Source organism: Microplitis mediator, chromosome 1, assembly GCF_029852145.1.
Source record: "Microplitis mediator isolate UGA2020A chromosome 1, iyMicMedi2.1, whole genome shotgun sequence".
Classification (NCBI taxonomy): Eukaryota; Metazoa; Arthropoda; class Insecta; order Hymenoptera; family Braconidae; genus Microplitis; species Microplitis mediator.
Genome location: NC_079969.1, coordinates 8,058,284 through 8,080,265, shown reverse-complemented (window position 1 = coordinate 8,080,265; position 21,982 = coordinate 8,058,284). Strand labels below are relative to the sequence as shown.

Here is a 21,982-nt window from a genome sequence, read left to right as displayed (position 1 = left end):
ATTTTTGTTGAACCGGTGACTATGGCCGAGCGGTCTAAGGCGAAGGAAAAAAAAAAATGAAACTAGTAAGTTAAAGTGGTTTTTTTTAAAGGGATCGTCTTTTCCACTTATTTATTTAAAAATAAAACTAAACAAGGTGTGTTTGACTATAACAATTAAAATAAATAAAACTCAAAGAAGCACATAATTATAAACCTCACAAGAAATCAGTATTGGCCCTAAGCTGCACCAATCAAGGAGACGAAGTGGCCAAAATATATTATTAATTCTTTTTAATAAAAACATGTATGGCTAGTTTTTAAGTTAATTTTGCTGCCTGTAATATATTAAAAAATTTGTATTTCCCTAATCGCAAATAAACTTCTTTATAAAAAAAAAAAAAAAAGCGGTCTAAGGCGTAAGACCTAGGCCTCTTGAACTTGATCACTGGCCAGACGTAGGTTCGAATCCCAGTGGTTGCCGAAAGAATTTTTCACACAAAGAGTGTGAGGTATTCCGGCCCTGAGGGTCATTCCGTCGCCGATCCATGAATTTGATCTGGTTTAAAAATTGAATTTGGTTTGGTTGAGATGTGAATTTGATTCGTATATGAATTCGACTCGATTGGCTAGATTGGGAATGCCCAAGGCCTTAATATATACATATATATATACATATATGTCGGAGATAAAATAATACTTGGGTTTTTCCTGAGACTTTGGAAAGTCCCAACTACATTGAGTTCGTTTTTAGACAATAAAAACTTAGTAAAAATATTTTACAATTTAATCCGCTTAAGATTTTGTTAGTTTTCATATTTACGTTTATGACGGTATACTTAAGTCGAAGGAGCCCGTCTGGGCATCCAACGTAGACACGATCGAGAGATAGCAATATTTTCGGTATAATGAGTTTTCAAACATATGGAAGTAATTGTATGAGTTTGTAAAAATTACCTGAGATATAGTTTTTGGTCGATTCGGGGACTCAAGAATATTGGGTACAGAGAGTGAGTTCTAATTGAGCAAAGGAACGGACGACATTGCTATCCGACCGATCGTGTATTCGTTTCGATTTTAACTTTACCGCCACGCACATTTCACAACAGTAACTAGAATATTGTCAAGAGTTGTTATTTTCTAGTAAACTAATCGCTTGTAATAATTTGTGTATTTAATATTGTGTAATATTTTATATTTTTGTAATCTTTAATATTTTCTTGGATACTTTGACATTGTGTAGTTGTCCGGTACTGATATTATTGCTTGTAATCTTATTGTTTAGTGTATACGATATTTGTGAGTAGTAATTACCTGTGTGTGTTCGTTAATTTGTTTAATGAATAAGATGAGTGGCAAAGATAACAACGTAGACCCGAGTCTCCTTAATACCTCAACTGGTAATTCGACATATACATATATATATATACCGAAAAAAAAAAAAAAAAAAAAAAAAAAATCAATTTATTGTTAACCCGGATAGCCAGGGTCGCTCTACACCCTTTGCTGGTATTTTGATGTCCAATACCGATCGTAAGTTTTGAGGTAAGTTTAATTTTCAAGTTGATGACAATTTGCAGTTGAAATTGTTATTAGGGAATCTTAGAAGTAGCGGTAGTGTCTGGCTTAATGCGTCTCATGCAAGTATCTTGGCCAAGTATTACAAAATACTTGAAATATCTTATGGAAAGAATCCAAAAAGACTTAGTTCAAGGCTTCCAAGTACAGTCTTCCGCCCTACCCTATTCAAAAATTCCCATGAAATCCACTCAAATGCGACAAAAACCGCATAGAAACCAATACAGTCAATAGGGTTCTATGCGGTTTTTGTCGCATTTGAATGGATTCTATGGGAATTTTTGGATAGGGTAGTAGCTATCTTAGTCAAGATCTTGAAATTACAGTATATATAGATATAATATTTCGCTGTATTCTCCTTGACTTGCTCAAGATTTGCTCCAGAATTGATCAATATTTCCACTAGGGCAAGAGAAATCGAAATCACAACCACTTTTATCAGAATGCGCCTACACCACTATAACCTCAATTACAGTTTTCATTCCTCATTAAACAAAACGATCCACTCAATGATGAATGTACATCTATATAGTAGTAAAATTAAATTGGTTTGAATCGTTTCTTTTAATCAGGGATAGAAAGAACCTTACAGAATCTCCGACTTATCCATGCAGCTCACCCACTCAAGACCTGAACCATGTCTTCTTATGTCCAGATTACCAACTGCAACGAAAAACGATAGTTAAAATACTACGCAAGCTTATGACCCTCTATCAACAGACGTCATTTCTCTTCTGGAAAATCCAACGACGAAAATCACCAACATTATGGAGACTGCAGTAGCAGATGGAACATGGAATCTACTGGACGTAAACACGTCTCACTAAACGCAGACTACATACAAGCAAACCAAGAGCATAAAACGGTCGAATGGGTAAACACCCGGAGCCTTATAAAATCTAATCTAATCTTATGGAAGTGTCTTGTATTAGTCTTCCCTGAGACAGATGATTGCAGACGCTTAAGAAAAGATACAGATGATGGAGACTTTAAAACTATAAAAAAAGTTTTCCAATTAATGAACATAAATGAAATAAATTAATAATCAGTCGCATTATTTTATTATTTTATTTTTTTATTAAACAGTCATTTAAATGGAAATTTACAAACAATCAATAAAATCATCCACAAGCAAACGATGATTAATTTCAAAAGTTATAGTCATCATGAACATAAATGGTTTATGTGTAGGTCTTTATTTATTGAAAGTTACCTATCGCGAGGTTTACACCCCTTTCGATACAGTAGAGTTTCTATAACTTTTTCGTTCTGTAACTTTGACTTCCCTTTATTTCTTCTCCGACTGCAGGGGAAGTATTCTCCCACTTTGTCACTCAACTGTACATGCGCAAAAGTAAAGTGCGGTTCTGCGTATAGGCGTTGCGCGTAAACTGAGTATTCTAACCCTAAATTCGTATACGTAAATAAACATTTAAGTTAAATATGCTTTAATATTGCGAAAATCATTAAAAAAAAAACTTATTACTTAGTAAAAAATGAGTTTCACTGGAAAAATTGATTTTCTATTTAAGAAGTTGAACAACAATAAAATTGACATATTAATTTTGGAAAAACTTAACCTTTAAAATTTAAAAACTCGTGGGTCGTTTCGACTGACTCACACTTTTTTCAAGCCACGCCTTCTAGTAAAAAGAAGGGGTACTTCTAGAATTTGAATTCCTGAAATTTTGGATTCGTCTCAGTCAACGTTAGAGAGACTCCACTGTATCTAATAAATTTTATTATGAATAAAAAAATTTGTTTGGGCTTGATAATAATTTTTTTTAAGTGTAGTTTAATATTCAGTATTACTGTAGCAAATGTTAATATTTTAACTTCACAATACTTTTAATAAAATGTTTTAATATTCATCATCTACGGAACAAAAATTCTGACTAATATACTAATCTTTATTAAATCTAATAATCATTTCTACTTCTTGTAAGATTGAACTATTTTTATTTGAATAAGTAAATATTGATTTTTTCCAAGTGAAAATGTAACAAAGCTTTAAGGTAATTTTAACAATTAACTTGAATTTTCTACAAATGATAGTAATTTTTTATGCATAATTGTAATTTTTAATTTTAGATAAAATTTTTCAATATCTAATGATAATTAACATAAATTTAAAAATTATATTTTTGTTTACATAATTGTAATTTTTATTTAGCGGGACAAAATCATTTTTAGATTCAAATTAAGTAAAAATTACAGTTTTAAAATAAAAATTATCAAAGTCATGAGAGATTTCTTACTTTTCTAAGTAATTATCTTTACGAAGGATTGTAATTATTATGATAAATGAAAATTACGATCTCAATAGTAATAATTGAAATCAAAAATTAATTTTCTATAAATCATAGTAATTTTTTTTATGGGTTGTAATTTTTAATTTGAGATAGCAAATTTTTAGTCATGGTTGTAATTACTATTTAATTTTCAGAGGCATTTTTCTCCGTGTAATTAATTTTCTTTCAATATATTTCTATTTCTTTATTATATATTGTTTATAATAATAAGTCGTCGCGGAAAACCCACACCTATGAACTCCTGGTTGAGCCTCTCTCTATCACTAGCTAGTCTATAAGATTTTCTTAGTTTTTATCGCTTTTCAAAACTAAGTGGCGCCCGTACAACATATAAGTACCAGGACATCACTGCTTGGTTCTGGTCGGCAAGTAACTTCCGGCAGCATGTAGGGGAAACGCGGTTATGTTGTCTATTTTGTTGTAAAAAATAGATACCCCCTAGCAATACATATTACAATGAATAATTTATAGTTCATTACATTCTTCTAAATGGATTAAAAAGTTAAAACTTCTTTGACGAAATAAATCTAACGATTCTGATGTTCTGAGTTCCAGAAAGTACAACCTACTACAATAAATGACTTTTGATAGCAGGTTGAATGTGCAAAAAGAACCTGAAGTGTATCCATTCGCAATGGATTTATACGTGAAACTTCATTAGATCCAAGTTTCGGTTGATAATTGAATAGACTCGGTCTCCCAAGACACAACACCATACAAAACTCCCTAGCGGATCCGAATCACGGTAAATACAGTGATTTACCGTAATTTACCGTAATTTACGGTGCCTAGCCGAATTACCGTAAATTACGCTAATTTACCGTAAATTACGGTAATCTACGGCAAATTACGGTAAATTGCCGTAATTTTACGGCGCCTAGAAGAATTACCGTAAATTACGGCAATTTACCGTAATTTGCCGTAGATTACCGCAATTTACGGCAATTTACCGTAATTTGCCGTAGATTACCGTAATTTACGGTAAATTAGCGTAATTTACGGTAATTCTGCTAGGCACCGTAAATTACGGTAAATCACTGTATTTACCGTAATTCGGATCCGATAGGGCTTACACGCAAAGATGTATAATCTGCGACTCTGTAGCTTTAGCCATCCTAAATTGCGTCTTTAATGTGATAAATGTTCATCGCGTCTAAGACGTAGAATGAAATGCACACAATTAATTAATAACACTGAAAGTGACCTACCAATTTGTTTCTAAGATTGGTCAAGTCCAAGTCAATAAACTCTTTCGATTGCCGCAAAGCACGTGCAAAATGGTCACTTTAATCCAAAGACATCGTCGGACAAAAATTACTTTGTCGTAGCGGAATGTATTGTGTTCGGTGTGACGGTTTTTTCTCCAAAATTTACCGATAATAACGTTTTCGAGCTCTCTGAGCTCGAAAACAGCTGAAACTTTCGGGATTGGCCCAGAAGGACAGCCGTCTTCAAGATTTTCAACATTGGTTCCATTTCAAAAACGCTGATTAATCTGTTTGATTGGTAACTTTTAAAATCAACGCAGAAAAAATGATAATAATGATACTACACTGTAAAAAATCACCGGGGTAAGTCCAAGCAGTGTAGGTGTTAAAATCGGCGGTGTTAAATTTCAACACCGAAAGCAGTGTGAAAATAACGCCGCCGCCGGTGTAAATAATCTGTACCAGTGTTAAAAAAAAATCTCCGGTGTTAAAATAACGCCGCTGCCGGTGTAAATATTCTAGACCAGTGTTAAAATAACGCTGCCGCTGGTGTAGATATTCTTTACCGGTGTTAAAATATTTTATTTGTAAATATTTGTACTTACTCGATTACTATACTTGTTGATAAATGATATTTTTAATTAATTTTCATAAAGAACTGACATTTTTTGTGTTTTATAATCTTTAAAGTTAATACTCCGAGCAGACGCAGTTTCTCCTGCTTTAACACCGTCATTACTCAGCTTTTACACCGGTCACCCCGCTTTTACACCGATATTATTCCGTTTTTAGACCGGTTACCCCGCTTTTACACCGATTTTACTCCGCTTTTGCACCGGTTACCCCGATTTAACACCGGTGAATTACTCCTCCTACACCGGTGTAATTTTATTTTAACACTGGGCGAAGTTAAAATGAGTCCATGTTTAACACCGCTCTTTTTACAGTTTAGTAATAAATGATTATTCAATTTCTTGAATTTCTATATCGACTTCAGGAGGCTTCCTAATGAGTTGAGTACTTTCCCACCGTCTCAACATTCTTCGATATTCGTGTTGACACTTATAAACTATTATTTCCAGAATAAAAACAATTAGAGAACCCATCAATAGGTAATAAGCCAACCAATAAAGTAGAACGAAGGATTTAGAATTCAATTGATTATACTCTAGTCTCCAAGGTTTTACGATTGTTTTGCGTTTATTGAGTTTGTCATACAATACCCGTTTATCCCAATAGTTTATGATACCAGATTCCCGCAATCTTAGAGCGACGTCATCGATTCTATTTTTAAGCGCCCAATTCCGTCGCGTCCAGTACGAATAATACTTATCATAAACAGTTTTTTGGACAACACGCATATTGTTATATCCTCTATTCAAAGCTTCCACTTGATTCTCAACAGTATCAACGCAAACATGATAACTATCAGCTCTAAGATAATAATCGCAATATTTGTTGCTGTCTGTCATTTCACGGAACCAAGATTTATTGTATTTTTTACTTTTATTTAGCGATGATATATAATTTTCCATATCTTTTGATAAAACTTTAGGATAATAGATGACTTTAAGTGCATTTTTTATTTGACGGGTATCGTTGAAATTTTCTATATAAGACTTTTCGAACGAAATACACAAAATAGTGGATATTTGGCTCTGTAATTCTGGAATTATCGAATACATGGCTAAAGTAACAATTAAGAATATCAAACGCGCTGATGCCCTCTCTAATGGTGCCTCAATTCCGAAACCCAATATCAATTTTAAAATATCCCGAAAACCTCGTACATAGTTTCGATAACCGACACTATCTATACTAAACACCGTAATGATAAATGTAGCTGAGAGTACTAGTACTAAAGCAACAATAACTTCATTACTTATGTATATTAAGTCACCTAATGAAGTATTTTTTAAACGCATTGGATAATTTCTCGTAGATAAGATGAAACCTTGTTGATAATATAATTTAATAGCGTCAATATCCTCGTAAAAATCTTCATCTATTTTACGTAAATTTAACGCGATATCGTGTGTACCGTTAATCAATGCTTGCAAACATCCTACGGCTGTATTATTAACTAAATCACCGGCCTCGTCAAAATTGATTATCGGTGTGGCATTTATCGCTTCGAATAAACTATCAAAAAATAAATAACTTATATTTGAAACATTATCTTTTATGCTTTCCAATGGTTGTGTCTTATTTTTCTGCTGGCTCAGCGATGGGTTGCGATTAGGATAGGCCACTGCTTTGACTGGATATCCATCGAGGGATTTCGTCTTATCAAATTGAAGACTGCTACAAATTCCTTCATCTGCACAATAAATATGTTAACACAGACGTTAATTTCGATTGAATAAAAAAGATAATTATTGATTGTGTTTATTAAATTACCAATAGATAGCGACTGTCTAAACAGTGTCCAGTATTTGTCAGAATTATCGGCATTTCTGACTCTTCTCCAGGGCTCAGGTGCTCGGTTGGTGTAAGGATTGTAAGTGTACAAAAATACTTCACTATTCTTCTGGCACACATAGAATGAGTTAATCAAATCATCTTCCCAAAGTACTTGGAGCATTTTAGATGAATCTTGGCAATTGTTTTCTGCAGCATCTGATTCAATAATAAAAAAAGAAGAAATTATATTCCAGACAGGTAAATCTTTTAGTTTGTTCAAAATTTTCCGAAGTTTTTCCGGTGATTCAGTTGATAAGACGTATGTAGGGTAAGCAGGATAAAATGCTTGAATTATTTTCGGATCAAAATCGTCATTAATCATTATAGCGTTTGAACTCAAAGGATCCCATGATTTTTGATTAATTATATCATTCAAGTTTTGAGTTATAATTACTGGATTTAATTTATCAGAAAAACATAATTTCATCAATTCCACCTGTTGGAATATAATTATACTTCTTTAATTTTTATTCATATATTCTTAAAGCTAATAAAAAAAATATACTTACCACTTGATTCTGTACATCAGAAGTTCGATGTTGAGACAGTATACGTTGTGACAATAGATTACCGCCGCAGGTATTGAAAATCAATAATAATAAAATAATTTTTGCAATCCACATAATTATTAGATCGTAAAAAATTGAGTTTTCTTATTTTTTATTTTATTAAAAAAATGAATAATTTTAAAAATAAATTATCGATGAATACTGTTTGAATTCTAATATCCGTAATAATTAAAGCTGCCGGGTATATGTTAATGTTTTGCTGCGAGAATCGCAACTGATCATAGCACCTGTAATTATTCGCCCCGGTGAAAAAAGCCACGTCATATATAGGTCATTTTTAATCGAAAATCGAAAAGCTTGCATGTGATTATTTTTCTAGAATATCATTCGCCAGGAACTGTCGGAAAATTGCACAACAACCGTTTCGGATCCACACCCTTTCTCTTTCAGTTATTTGATTTCATTACCAGAGCAACCGCAAATAGTAAACACTATAAATCAATATTTACTATTCTAATCCTTAATTTAACAAATTAAAGTCTCTATCTCTGTAAATGAACAAGACCTTCAGGAAGGGTTTGAATTAAGTAAATTTCATCAAGAAAAAAAATTAGTTTTGTAAATATCTTTATTCAAGCAAACAGTTATCAATGTTATAGACACTCACAAATATCATAAATTATTACTTTTAGAATAAACGAAGCCAAAGATTCAAAAATACTCACTGTCAGAAGAGGTCAAAATTTAATTTGAGTACTAATTCGGTCACATGACCTAACTTTTTCTAACCAGAAAATTATTTAATTATTCAATGTCTATAAATATATTGTCAACAGAAGTACATATCTATAAGAATATCATAAATGAGATGCATATGAATCATTAGATTATTTCATCGGTGGCGGTCATTCCAAGAATGCATTTCTATCGCGAACGCACACGGAAAAAACCAATCTCGAAAAAATTATATTATTTCATCTATTTTGTTAAGAAATACTAGTGCACATCAATAAATGCATTACATTAACTATTTGTTGCTAAATGCAGCGTAAAAATCACAAAATGCTAATTATTACGATATGATTACCTACAAAATTTCTATATGATTACTTTTATTATTAATTCATTCTTAGTATTGATTAATAGAACAGCAATTTTTATAAAATAAATATTAAATTATTACGTCACGTTGAGTAATGCATTTCATTATACGATTCCTGGATAAAAAAAATTATACGAAATTACATATATTTATATGTAATTCATATCTAATTGTATATATTCATTAGGGATGTGCGAATCAGGCTCGAATTTAATTAATATGTTTAATTCGAATTTAGAATCGAATAATTCGAATTTCTGAATTATTCGAAAAATGTAATTTTACAAAAATATATATAATGGTTTTTTTTTTAATGTATATATAATAATAATGTATATATGATTGTATGTAATCATATAAAAGTGTATGTAATTACATACAATTATAGGTTATAATATCCCTGATTAAACAAAATGATTTGTGGAGATTAAACACGATTAAAAATTTAATCATCATTAATCGTCTACAATCGTTATAATCGTCGTGGTGTTTCACATTCAATCGTCTCATATCGTCAAAAGATGATTCATCATTTTACGATTAAAAACGATTATTAACGATTAAAATTTCAAATCTTCATGAATCATCTTTAATCGTATAATAATATATAGCAATTTCTGGTCCTGCACGAAGATTAAAAACGATTTAAAACGATTAAAAATTTAATCGTTTTTAATCCTCTAATCATCAATTGACGATTCTTGATGATTTGAAACGATTAGAACAGTTTTAATTGTCACAAATCGTTTTGTTTAATCAGGGATGTTACTTTATGTGGTTAAATACAATTATTTTGATGACGTATCTACAACTACATATAATTATGTATATAATCATACCATTTTATAGAAATAAGCTATAAAATAGATGTATTCTAAAAGGAAAAGGGTCCTTTTAATTTTTTTTCAATCCCTAAAAACTGTCCAAAACGTTCACATAAGTTATTATAGGGGAGGGTGGGGCAGAGCGGCCCCCCCTGAAATTTTGATCAAAAAAAAAAATTTTTTTTTTTCGACTAATTACTATAAATCCGATATGTTTGCACATTTTTACCCCTACGCATGACATTCGGGGCAAAATGGACCAGCCGAAACTTCCGAAAAAATTATTTTTTCATATTTTTCGGCCGTTTCTTTATGTAAGAGGCAAATTTGGTCACTAAAAATTTATAAAAATTAAATTTTTTTTTTTTAGTAGATAAATTTTTGAAATAAAGTAAAATTATAGAATTGATTTTTTTTTTATTAAATAACAATTAGTAATTAAGGTAATCGAGAGTGAACGATTTTTTACGCTTTAAAAAATTTTTTTCGAGTAATATAAAACCAAAAATAGTTGTCAAAAGAAAGAAATACATTCTTAATGATGAAAACAATTTAAAAAAAAAAAAAAACGAAAAAAAAAAATTTTTTTATCACTTTTTGGAGGGGGGCCGCTCTGCCTCACAAAAAAAATTTTTTTTTTCAGAATTTTGGCAAAATATCTATAAATTTGTTCGAAATAAGACAAAAGCAAAGTGATCTTATGGTTGAAAGCCACAAAAAATAATAATTGGCTTAGGGGGGCCGCTCTGCCCCACCCTCCCCTATATAATTATATTGAGCCATTCTTCACATATAATTATATATAATTTTTTTTACGCGGCTTCAATGATTTTTATTCTGTAAAAATATTAAAATTTACTAAAAATATGCATTAAATACAGAGAATATGTAAAAATTACAATCTGTTCAGTAATTTCTGAAGTTCAGGAGAATAGTATAGTATTAGGTTTGTAATGTTTCCAGAGCAGATCGATAAAACTGAACATTAGTAGAGATAGGATATACCAATATGTATTACAAGTTCGAAGACTTTCGTTCAAAGAAGACATCGGAGCGACAGACTGGGGGGAGAATTCGTACGCGGGAGGTCAGGGTTCAAATCTCGGTTAAGTCAAGTGATTTTTAAATTATAAAATTGACAGCAACATAATATAGGTAACATAGATAATAACAATAATAATAATAAAATGATAAAAGACTAATATAAATTAAATTTCAATCAATTTAATTCTATTATAGTAAAATTTTCTAAACTGTATAATAAATTTTTCCAAATAGTACTAGGTCTTTTACATAACTGTACGGGTGGAAAACTGTTATCTGCGGTGATTTTACTTTTTGAATGTTGAATCAAATAATTGGAGGTTGCAATTAATTTATTCATGCGATGACGAGAATTCAATTCTAATTACTAACATTTCTTATTATTATTTTTTAAATTAACGATATAGCAAGAACAGTGTCAAAATATAGGTATTTAAAATTTTTTAACATCGGTCCCATTTGGAAAATTTTGATTAATCTGTTTGATTGGTAACTTTTGAAATAAACGCAAGAAATTGATAATAACGATACAATAATAAATTATTATTCAATTTCTTGAATTTCTATATCGACTTCAGGAGGCTTCCTAATGAGTTGAGTACTTTCCCACCGTCTCAACATTCTTCGATATTCGTGTTGACACTTATAAACAATTATTTCCAGAATAAAAACAATCAAAGAAGCCATCAAGAGGTAATAAACTAACCAATAAAGTAGAAAGAAGGATTTAGAATTCAATTGATTATACTCTAGTATCCAAGGTTTTATGATTGTTTTGTGTTTATTGAGTTTGTCATACAATACCCGTTTATCCCAATAGTTTATGATACCAGATTCCCGTAATCTTAGAGCGACGTCATCAATTCTATTTTTAAGCGCCCAATTCCGTCGCGTCCAGTACGAATAATACTTATCATAAACAGTTTTTTGGACAACACGCATATATTGATATCTATATAAAGCTTCCACTTGATTCTCAACAGTATCAACGCAAACATTAATACTACTAGCATTAAGATAATAATCGCAAAATTTGTTGCTGACGTTCATTTCACGGAACCAAAATTCATTGTATTTTTTACTTTTATTTAGCGATAATATATAATTTTCCATATCTTTTGATAAAACGTTAGGATAATAGATGACTTTAAGTGCATTTTTTATTTGACGGGTATCGTTGAAATTTTCTATATAAGACTTTCCGACCGAATAACACAAAATAGCGGATATTTGGCTCTGTAATTCTGGAATTATTGAATACGTTGCTAAAATGGCAACGACGAATATCATACGCGCTGATGCCCTCTCTAATGGTGCCTCAATTCCGAAACCCAATATCAATCTTAAAATATCCAGAAAACCTCGTACATAGTTTCGATAACCGACACTATCTATACTAAACACCGTAATGATAAATGTAGCTGAGAGTACTAGTACTAAAGCAACAATAACTTCATTACTTATGTATATCAAATCACCTAATGAAGCCTTAGTTAAACGCATTGGATAATTTTTCGTAGATAATATAAAACCTTGTTGATAATATAATCTAATAGTGTCAATATTCTCGTAAGAATCTTCATCTATTTGACGTAAATTTAACGCGATATCGTGTGTACCGTTAATCAATGCTTGCAAACATCCTACGGCTGTATTATTAACTAAATCACCGGCCTCGTCAAAATTGATTATCGGTGTGGCATTTATAGCTTCGAATAAACTATCAAAAAATAAATAACTTATATTTGATACATTATCTTTTATGCTTTTCAATGGTTGTGTCTTATTTTTCTGCTGGCTCATAGATGGGTTGCGGATAGGATAGGCCACTGCTTTGACTGGATATCCATCGAGGGATTTCGTCTTATCAAATTGAAGACTGCTACATATTCCTTCATCTGCACAATAAATATGTTAACACCGATATTAATTTCGATGGAATAAGAAAGATAATTATTGATTGTGTTTATTAAATTACCAATAGATAGCGACTGTCTAAACAGTGTCCAGTATTTGTCAGGATTATCGGCATTTCTGACTCTTCTCCAGGGCTCAGGTGCTCGGTTGGTGTAAGGATTGTAAGTGTACAAAAATACTTCACTATTATTCTGGCACACATAGAATGAGTTAATCAAATCATCTTCCCAAAGTACTTGGAGCATTTTAGATGAATCTTTGCAATTGTTTTCTGCAGCATCTAGATCAATAATAAAAAAAGAAGAAATTACATTCCAGACAGGTAAATCCTTCAATTTGTTCAAAATTATCCGAAGTTTTTCTGGTGATTCAGTTGATAAGACGTATGTGGGGTAAGCAGGATAAAATGCCTGAATTATTTTTGGATTAAAATCGTCATTAATTATTATAGCGTTTGAACTCAAAGGATCCCATGATTTCTGATTAATTATATCATTCAAATTTTGAGTTACAATTACTGGATTCAATTTCTCAGAAAAACATAATTTCATCAGTTCCACCTGTTGAAATGTTATTTAACTTCTTTAATTTTTTATTTATGTAATTTTAAACCAAGTAAAAAAATAAAAGTAGTTACCACTTGAATCTGAACGACAGAAGTTCGATGTTGAGAGAATATGCTCTGCGACAACAGATTATCACCACACGTATTGAAAATAAATAATAAAAAAATAATTTTTGCAATCCACATAATTGTTAAATTGTAAAAAATAGAGTTTTCGTATTTCTTATTTTATTCAAAAAATAAATATAAAATATCAGTTTATGCCGATAAAATTTAAATCGATATAACTAATAAAGCTTTCGAATGCGTGTTTATGCTTTGGTGCGACAATTGCAACTGATCATTACACACGTAAGTATCTACCTTGGTGAAAAAAAAGCCACGTCATATATTGGTAAATATCCAATATACATCGAGAAGCTTGCATGTGATCATTTTTCTAGAATATCATTCGCTAGGAATTTATTTTCAGGAAATTCACAATATACGTGTTCTAATCATATGCAACCCTTTCTATTCCACGGTCATTTGTTGTCATCACCAGAGCAACCATACAAAGCAAACATTATAAATAAATAATTATTTGCTACTTATTTTAATTAAAAAATTTTTTATACTGCCCGACATATTATGATACTTAAATTTTCTAATGAAAAATATTTTTCAATTATTTTACTAGAAATTATTCAGCTTCAGTCTTAGATATCTTAAATAATTATAATGGATCCTTCATGTTTCCAGTTTTAAAACCTTCTAATATTTAAGTTGTTTAATTTTTATATCTTTAGATTATTATTATTAATTGCTGCAGTGTACAGCCTTCTATATAGGCCTTTTATACTTGTGCCTTTTATCGCAACTGCTGTCTTCTTCTATTCTCTTCCTTTACCGCGCGGCTGTGGACCATTTGTGCTTCTGTATTGCATCATTACGTGATACTCTACATCTCACCTTGCGGTGGGAGTGTTGCGGTATAGGGAAACCACAGAGAAAACCCATTCCAGTACGTAAATATGAATTTTATTGATCCTTGGATCTTCAACCCGCGCATAGCACACAGAAACCTTGACTCAAGCTCAACGGGCGGCTAAGCGGTCACTCAATGACCCAACCAAGTAGCAAACATATGCTTGATGCTACTTAACTTGATGATTGCCGAGCCACACGCGAAGCGAATCGCTGCCTCTGCCGCTTTTTAGTAGATTTCATAGAAATCTAACTATTGAATTTGTCTTCATGACGGAATTTTCGAAACATTTTGCTGCCTCTCGACTCAGCTCAGCGAGCTGAGTCAGGAAATAAATATGGTTCAAAAGTTTATATATATATTATATTTATATATTTATATGATAGGCGTGTCACGACGATTGCGTCCACAATTCTTAACTGATCTCAATGAAACTCAGCACACATTTTCTGTAGACGATTTCCGAGATCAAATTCGAAGATGAGCAAAATCGGTCAATTAGTTTAGAAGTTATGGGATTTAAAAATTTTCAAAATGTCAAAAATTCATATTTATACTGACTCTTTCTTCAATAACTATTAAATGTGACAACTTATCGAATTTTTTCAAAATGCATCTGAAAGCTCTTTAAATAAGCTTTAATTTTCATAGCTATATATTAGGGTGGTGCAAAAAAACCGACTATTTTTTTATTTCAATCTCCCATGAAAATTTGTTGGTTTACGATGTTTTGAGAAGCCTCTCCAAAAATCAGCTCCATAAAAAATTTTCAAGAGGTCGCTCACGAATTTTGAAAATATCAAAAATAATCGAAATTCGGATTTTTATTTCTAAATTTTTTTCTTTCTCGTGGCAATAATAGTTTATATTTGTGAAATCATGACTACACTGATAGAAGGATTTAATACTGAGTACTAAATGGATTTAGTAACAAAATTTTTAATCACTTATTTGGGAGAATAAAATATTTTATGCCCATGAATATAATTTATTATAATTTAATAAATCATTTTTTTGTCTCAATTAAATCTTATTATGGTAAAATAAATATTCGTTTCCACCAACTAAATATTTGGTAATCGGTACTAAATATTTTTTTGGTAAGTTTTGTCGGTAGATGGCTTATTTGGGATTGAAAACTACGTATGTATTTGTGGGAAATATGAGTGTAGCGTATATGTGTGAATACATCACCGCTTTCACAGTATAGTACGTTTCGTCTCAATCGGAGTTAGTGTTGTGATTTCCAAATCAATTTAGTGATTTTAAAAACATTAATTTTCAATTGATTTCACGTGAATTATTTCAAATTATGGAGGAGCTCTTAAAATCTTTATTTTTAACATATAGTATTTTTAATACATAGACAAAATAAAAATATATCAAACCGTTACAAACTCATTTACTACTAAATGGCTTATATTTCATTTCTCATCGAAGTTTAATTTAAAATTTTTAACTTATGTATATTAAAATTATGTGTGTTATTTGTATAATTAAAACTTATTAAACTAAAAATTTGTTATTTCTCTTAAATAAAAAATTATAATAAAATGAGGTGAATTTCTTTATAATACTGTATATTTTCACTTAAAATTATTCATTATTATCATTTTAATTTATTTTAATTGGAACAATTAAATTATGCGCTAAAATAAGTTAAAAGAATTAGTTCTTCAATCCTAATAAATGATTTATTGTGCACCAATAAATCATTTCTTAAATACTACTAAATATTTATTTGGTGGAAATAAATGAGCTTTACAAAATAATTTGGTACCTGTAACCAAATATTTAGTATTGCAAGGTTCGTTACTAAATCTTTTAGTAAATACAACCAAATCTTATTAAATGCAACTAAGTCCTTCTATCAGTGTCGCAAATTTCTATTTTACGTTTAAATAACATGGAAAAAAAAATTTTTTAACTTTGGAATTTTGCAACTCATTTTGGAATTAACATGTCGGGGTGAGAGATACATATTTTTGAAGGAAATTGAACGCTCTAATAAATTGTCTCTTATGTTTTTTCTCTAAGTCTACTCCTTTAAAAGTTATTCGAGTTTAAAGTTCAACATGTAATTAATTTAACCTTTGTTTCTTATATTTTGGTATAATAATAAAACTCATCTTCGAAAAAAATTATTTTACAGATTTTAGAAGGTATAGATAATAACTTTAAGTTTAACACAATTAATTTCAGTTTGTAAAATTTACGATTTTCATTTGAGCTATCAAAACTATGAACAATGAAATGCTAAGAACAACAATTAAATATCAATAACCCAACAATGACATTTTGATGAAAAAACATCATAAGTTTTGCAGAGGTCACTCTCATCGAATGTCTTTTTGTGTAATATTGTAGCACCACATTAAAAGGTAGCCAAGTATTATTTATTTATCGATAAGTCTCATTAGTAAAATTACAAAAATTTCGGAAATTTGAAACGAGATAACTTGTAGAAAATGAAATGTGTAACGGGGTAAATTGGGTTACTTTATCGACCAAAGTCGTGATTTGTCACTGATGATCACCTACCTTACCCTAAATGAGCATTCAATTAAGTTTTTCGATTTGTCGCTGGGCGCGCTAATTGAAAATACTCTCACGCTAGGCCCAGTCATAATCAACTATGGGAGGAGTTTTCCGATCATGGCCGAAATTAATCGAGCGGAATTAATAAAACTAGAAGACAGCAGGAAAACGGGACAGAGTCGACAAGACTGGGTAACGACCCAGGCGCTCCCAGGGACAGAGTCAGTAGGATCAGGCAAACATCCAGACGCCCAAAGTTAGAACCGGGAAGATAGAGCTGGGAGGACCAAGCAACTACGAGACAATACACGAACCAGGACAACTACACGGACCAGGACAACTATTACTGGATGAGCGACGGAAAGAATTCAACGTAAATCACAAAAAGTATTCTGTAAAATAACCCAGACGGGAAAGCCGTAATACCAGGCAGGTTGTGTAAAGCATTCGCCGGAAAAGCAATTGCGATCTAGTCAAAATTATCTAGTCATTAATAATAGGATAAATTAATTATAATTAAGTTAAATAAATTTAAATAAAAATCAATTAATAAAATACAAACGTTGAATGTGTGGTTAAGTAAAACGTGTTCGAGTTTGAGTATTGGATATATGGAATAAAATGTTAAGCGGTAAAATAAATCCTAAAACCAGCTTAACAAAATTGTTGATGAAGGAAGGTCAATGTTTATAAGAAAGTAGTTGTTGTTAATTGATTAGTGATTTTAAATGTGGTAATTAATTATATGGGAATTAATTTAAATCAGAAAATAGGTGTGATGAAATTTTATATTGTAAAGTGTGTGAGTGTAGATAGTGTAATTATGAAATTTATGGATAAGTAAATAAGGTTTTATCACGTAGGGTGAAGGTGACCGCGTGAATTTGTTGTAAAAGTCGCGTAGAGGGTCCAGGAGACCGCGCGGGAAAATATTATGAAAAGTCGCGCGTGTGTGTGTATTATAAGTCCAGGGAACTTAGTGTGAGTGTGTGTGTGTTATAGCCAACTGTAGTTGGCTTATATTAAGTGTGTATATTCGTCAAAGGTAGTTGACGTTAGGTAGTAGGTTCATAAGGTAATAAGGTTTATAAGCTTTATAAAATAAAGGTATAAAATATTGTCAAGGTTAAATAAATAAAGGTTAAAATTGTTAAAAGTGAAATAAATGAATTAATTATAAATTATCCTTCCTCTTCCTTCTCTTACAAATCAATTTTACAACGACCCTGACGATCTAAGATCCGGCTCTGGGAGGCCGTTATTACTTCCAGTGGCGCCCTTAAATGTGGACGACCAGAGTAGCAGCATAGCCCTGTTATGAATGATCTACAAAAAAGGTCCGATAACATTTTAAGATGAGCCAAGTAATACTAAAATAGACTATAAATTTTCCGATACACTGATTCACTGGTGAGTGATGAAATTCCAAACTTCAAAACAAATATTTCCCGTGTTATTTAAATGGAAAATTGAAAATTGCGATGAAGTAGTTGTTAATATTACTATTAAGAGCTCAAACTTTGATGTTAGTACCTTATATTGGACAGTGTAATTTACTACTGATCAGACTTATCGATGGTTAAATACTTGGTTACCTTTCGATGTGGTTCTACAATATTACACATAAAGACATTCGATAAGAATAAACTCTGCGAAATTTATTGTATATTTCATACAATATATCCGAGCCTACACTGAATATATACATGAGTGTCATGCATAGATAATATAAATTTAACTTTGTCTCCACGGTAACAGAATAAATACAAACCCTTGGAAGTCAAATTCTGGAAATGAAAGTCAATAAAATGATAGAGTCAAATATTGTCGTACGTCGAAGACAAAAACTGAATTCGGCGAATGTCGAAAGCTATCATTATAATAAGTATCATCTATACCACGCATCGATCTCTCTACTACACTATATATGATAACGGGGTAGCAATGTTCGGTTCTCATTCTAAGAACAAAAGTCGAAATAGAAAAAGGGTTGGAAGGAATAGGAAACCGGTTGTATCTACTACGCATAGAAAGTCATTATTTATTCATAGACATATGACATTTTCTTTAGATAGTAATTTTCATAAACGTTTAGCCGTAACTTTGTCTATCTCTTGATATTGTATTATCTATTTCTGTAAGTTATGAACCCCCAGTAACACTACCCCTCACTGTTAAATAAATTTTCGTCGAGTCAACATGAAAACTCTGTCCTACAGTTTCATTGTACTCGAGTTCTTCGGCGGGTGGAAACCACTCGAGTGGAACAGAAGCATAAAAGGAAAGTTATATGATATGTATACACTAATGGTCGCCTTAACAATGGGCACTTTCAGTATATCTTGTATGTTAGATTTATTTTACACAACAAATTTTGAAGATATTGTTCATGATATGGCAGTGTCATTTACTTTCATAGTTAACTTTTTCAAATTGGTTTTTCTCAAGTGGAGATATAATGAATTAAAAAACGTCATTAAGTTATTGGACCTCAATATATGTAAAGCCAGATGCGCTAATGAAGCTAACATACAATTGAAATTTGATAAAAAAGTGGAGTTTGTATTATTTTTTAAATTCACCTAAAGAATTGCTTTTCATAATCTATCTCTGTTAAAGGTGACTTTGTTTTAGTATAGAAGTCTCGTCAAAAAGTATGGAGGTTTGGTGTCAGGTGCAGTTGTTGCAATAACCTGTGCTTCAGTATTAGACAATACTTCCGCTAAAACGCTTCCTTTCAATGGCTGGTTCCCTTATCGACATAACGACAGCACCGGATTTTGGGTCGCATATTGTCATCAAAGTATCGCACATTTTTATGTGGCAATGATTGGATTTTCGTTTGACACTGTTGTTTATGGTGTTTTGTTACAAAATTGCAGTCAATTACAAATTTTAAAAAATCGCCTAGAGAATTTTGTTGAAATAATTAATGAAGAAAAATTGAATAACAAAACTAATGGATCGGTTTGCACAATAAGAGAGAGTGAACGTCATCTTATTAAGCAATGCATTCATCATCACTGGATTATTTTACAGTTGAGTATATTTTAATAATATTACTTAGAATTTCCTCATGAACTTTGTGTTTTTTTAAACAGATTTTCTCAACGATCTAATGATTTATTTGCTCCGATGATATTTATGCAATATTTTTTGAGTTCTCTGATACTTTGTCTAAGCGTTCAATCATCAACGAAGCTTGTTTTTATGAGTCCTGAGTTTATATTTATGGTCATATACCTTGGATGTATGTTATCGCAAATATTTTTATTTTGTTGGTATGGCAATGAAGTAGCGCTAGAGGTATACAATTCTATATTTTTACTTATCACGAAATTTAATTTTAATGAAAATCCTCCATTATATATTTCGGGAATTCATTTCGACGGTTTATGGGAAAGTCAAAATTTCTAAATTAAAATAAATGTTAACTTTGAAATCAAGAGTGCTACAAATAGTATATTGTGTGACAAGGGATAAAACAAGACGATTTCAGACTAGGGTGCGGTTGGCTCCCCGAGCCACAGGCGAGGGCTGACATCAACTGCAGTCTGAAATCGTGTTTTATCCTGAGTCACACACTATATTTTTTCATGATTACCTGCATCGGAACTTCAAGTTCCAGTGTCAGCAGCCAGTAAGAAACAACACGGAGAGAAATGTCAAGTAAATATGCCTATGCAGCATAGTAATAATTACATTACTCTATAGTTTGTGTCACGTCGCTCTTATGTGACTGCTTGTACAAACTATAGAGTAATGTAATAATTACTATGCTTCCGTAGGCATATTTACTTGACATTTCTCTCCGTGAAGTTAATTTCAAGCCAATGATGTGGAGAACTGTTAGAGAATAAGAAATATGTGATTTACAGTCACTTATTAAATAGTAAATAAGACAAAAATATTATTTTCACTCATTTTTTAGTAATTTTATTTGGTTAATTAAAACTGTCACTTAAAAAATGAAATGAGTAAACTGAATTGACAAGTAAACAAATGATTGTAATAAGGCTGCAAATGAACATTAAATATAACTGACACCGGGCAGAAACAATTGTTTCTTCCCAAGGAAAGAAACACGCATGTTTCTGCCCGCTGTATGAAGGTATTTTCGAATTACGAATTCGCTAGCAGTTCTTTGCAGCATCGGGTTGAAATTAGCTTGTTTCGACAGGCTGTAGAGACACTGAAACTTCGAGTTTCGATGCTGGTATCATGAAAAATTCATTTATTTTTTTTATTATAAAAATTAAATAGCTATTCCGGGTTTGTAAATTCGCTAGTGTTTAGAAAGCAACCAATTTTGTTTAAGTTCATTTCGTGTGTTCCAAAATATGAAATATAATTATTTTATTCTTAACTAAGACAATTATTTTCAGAGTTCAGGAATACATTTTGCAATTTACAATATGAATTGGCAAGTTTTGACAACTAGAAGTCAAAAAGATTTGTTGATAATAAAAACCCGGGCTATTTTATCAATTAAATATACCAGTGGTCATTTGATAGAACTTTCATTAGATTCATTCACTAAAGTTTGTGTAATTTATTTGTTTTGATAATTAAATCATTTCTCTTAACAATACAATTTATTATTTCATCTTTTGTGCCCTCTAGCTCATTAAATTTTCTTACTCGGCGTACAATCTTCTTCATCAAAAATAGTTTAAATTCCAGTAAATTATAAATTTTAAGTTAGTATTTAGTAGTTTGTACACTGCGCACAAAATTGAAGAGATGAAAAGATTAATATTAAATTGTTTTAATTAAAATACAATTACGTCTAACTCTAAAATAATGGAATCGCGAAAAGAGATCTGGAAATGGGTTGGCCCTGCGGGCTAGCCCCAGAACTTCCTGCTGTTTTTAAGCTCAAAGAGCTCGGAAAAATTATTATTATTATTATTATGAATAAAGTCAGTGTTTTCAGACAAAAATTAATGTAAGTGATCAAAATTAAGATTTAAATGA

General features: G+C 31.2%; 3 protein-coding genes across 4 annotated transcripts; 1 reads left to right on the top strand and 2 right to left on the bottom strand.

Annotated features, from left to right (window-relative positions):
* Nucleotides 1-4,863: 4,863 nt before the first annotated feature.
* On the bottom strand, nt 4,864-8,661 carry LOC130666200 (uncharacterized). The gene is made up of 3 exons (XM_057467012.1): nt 8,049-8,661; nt 7,477-7,975; nt 4,864-7,396 (listed from the first exon to the last, which is right to left on the bottom strand). Exons 1-3 carry the CDS (start codon nt 8,160-8,162, stop codon nt 6,039-6,041), a joined length of 1,971 nt encoding a protein of 656 aa, XP_057322995.1. The 5' UTR covers nt 8,163-8,661; the 3' UTR covers nt 4,864-6,038.
* Nucleotides 8,662-10,758: 2,097 nt separating this feature from the next.
* On the bottom strand, nt 10,759-13,816 carry LOC130667492 (uncharacterized). 2 transcript variants are annotated; one of them, XM_057469111.1, is made up of 3 exons: nt 13,573-13,816; nt 12,997-13,495; nt 10,759-12,916 (listed from the first exon to the last, which is right to left on the bottom strand). In XM_057469111.1, exons 1-3 carry the CDS (start codon nt 13,684-13,686, stop codon nt 11,562-11,564), a joined length of 1,968 nt encoding a protein of 655 aa, XP_057325094.1. In that variant the 5' UTR covers nt 13,687-13,816; the 3' UTR covers nt 10,759-11,561. The 2 variants fall into 2 exon arrangements, with proteins under 2 accessions (XP_057325094.1, XP_057325104.1); XM_057469121.1 differs by having other exon boundaries at nt 12,997-13,215; nt 13,573-13,693.
* A 5,255-nt stretch (nt 13,817-19,071) lies between these two features.
* LOC130669459 (odorant receptor 46a-like) lies at nt 19,072-21,947 on the top strand. The gene is made up of 5 exons (XM_057472384.1): nt 19,072-19,563; nt 19,645-20,043; nt 20,107-20,311; nt 21,391-21,546; nt 21,629-21,947. The coding sequence occupies exons 1-5, from the start codon at nt 19,205-19,207 to the stop codon at nt 21,674-21,676; spliced, it is 1,167 nt and encodes a 388-aa protein (XP_057328367.1). The 5' UTR covers nt 19,072-19,204; the 3' UTR covers nt 21,677-21,947.
* The last annotated feature ends 35 nt before the right edge of the window (nt 21,948-21,982 follow it).

Bases quoted from the DNA above. Each gene is read 5' to 3' on its own strand.
- LOC130666200 (XM_057467012.1), bottom strand. From the start codon at position 8,162: ATGTGGATTGCAAAAATTATTTTATTATTATTGATTTTCAATACCTGC. The intron at 7,976-8,048 runs GTAAGTATATTT...ATATTCCAACAG, and splicing joins CTGATGTACAGAATCAAGTG to GTGGAATTGATGAAATTATG. The intron at 7,397-7,476 runs GTAATTTAATAA...TTTATTGTGCAG, and splicing joins TAGACAGTCGCTATCTATTG to ATGAAGGAATTTGTAGCAGT.
- LOC130667492 (XM_057469111.1), bottom strand. From the start codon at position 13,686: ATGTGGATTGCAAAAATTATTTTTTTATTATTTATTTTCAATACGTGT. The intron at 13,496-13,572 runs GTAACTACTTTT...ACATTTCAACAG, and splicing joins CTGTCGTTCAGATTCAAGTG to GTGGAACTGATGAAATTATG. The intron at 12,917-12,996 runs GTAATTTAATAA...TTTATTGTGCAG, and splicing joins TAGACAGTCGCTATCTATTG to ATGAAGGAATATGTAGCAGT.
- LOC130669459 (XM_057472384.1), top strand. From the start codon at position 19,205: ATGAAAACTCTGTCCTACAGTTTCATTGTACTCGAGTTCTTCGGCGGG. The intron at 19,564-19,644 runs GTTTGTATTATT...GTTTTAGTATAG, and splicing joins AAATTTGATAAAAAAGTGGA to AAGTCTCGTCAAAAAGTATG. The intron at 21,547-21,628 runs GTTTGTGTAATT...TGTGCCCTCTAG, and splicing joins CATTAGATTCATTCACTAAA to CTCATTAAATTTTCTTACTC.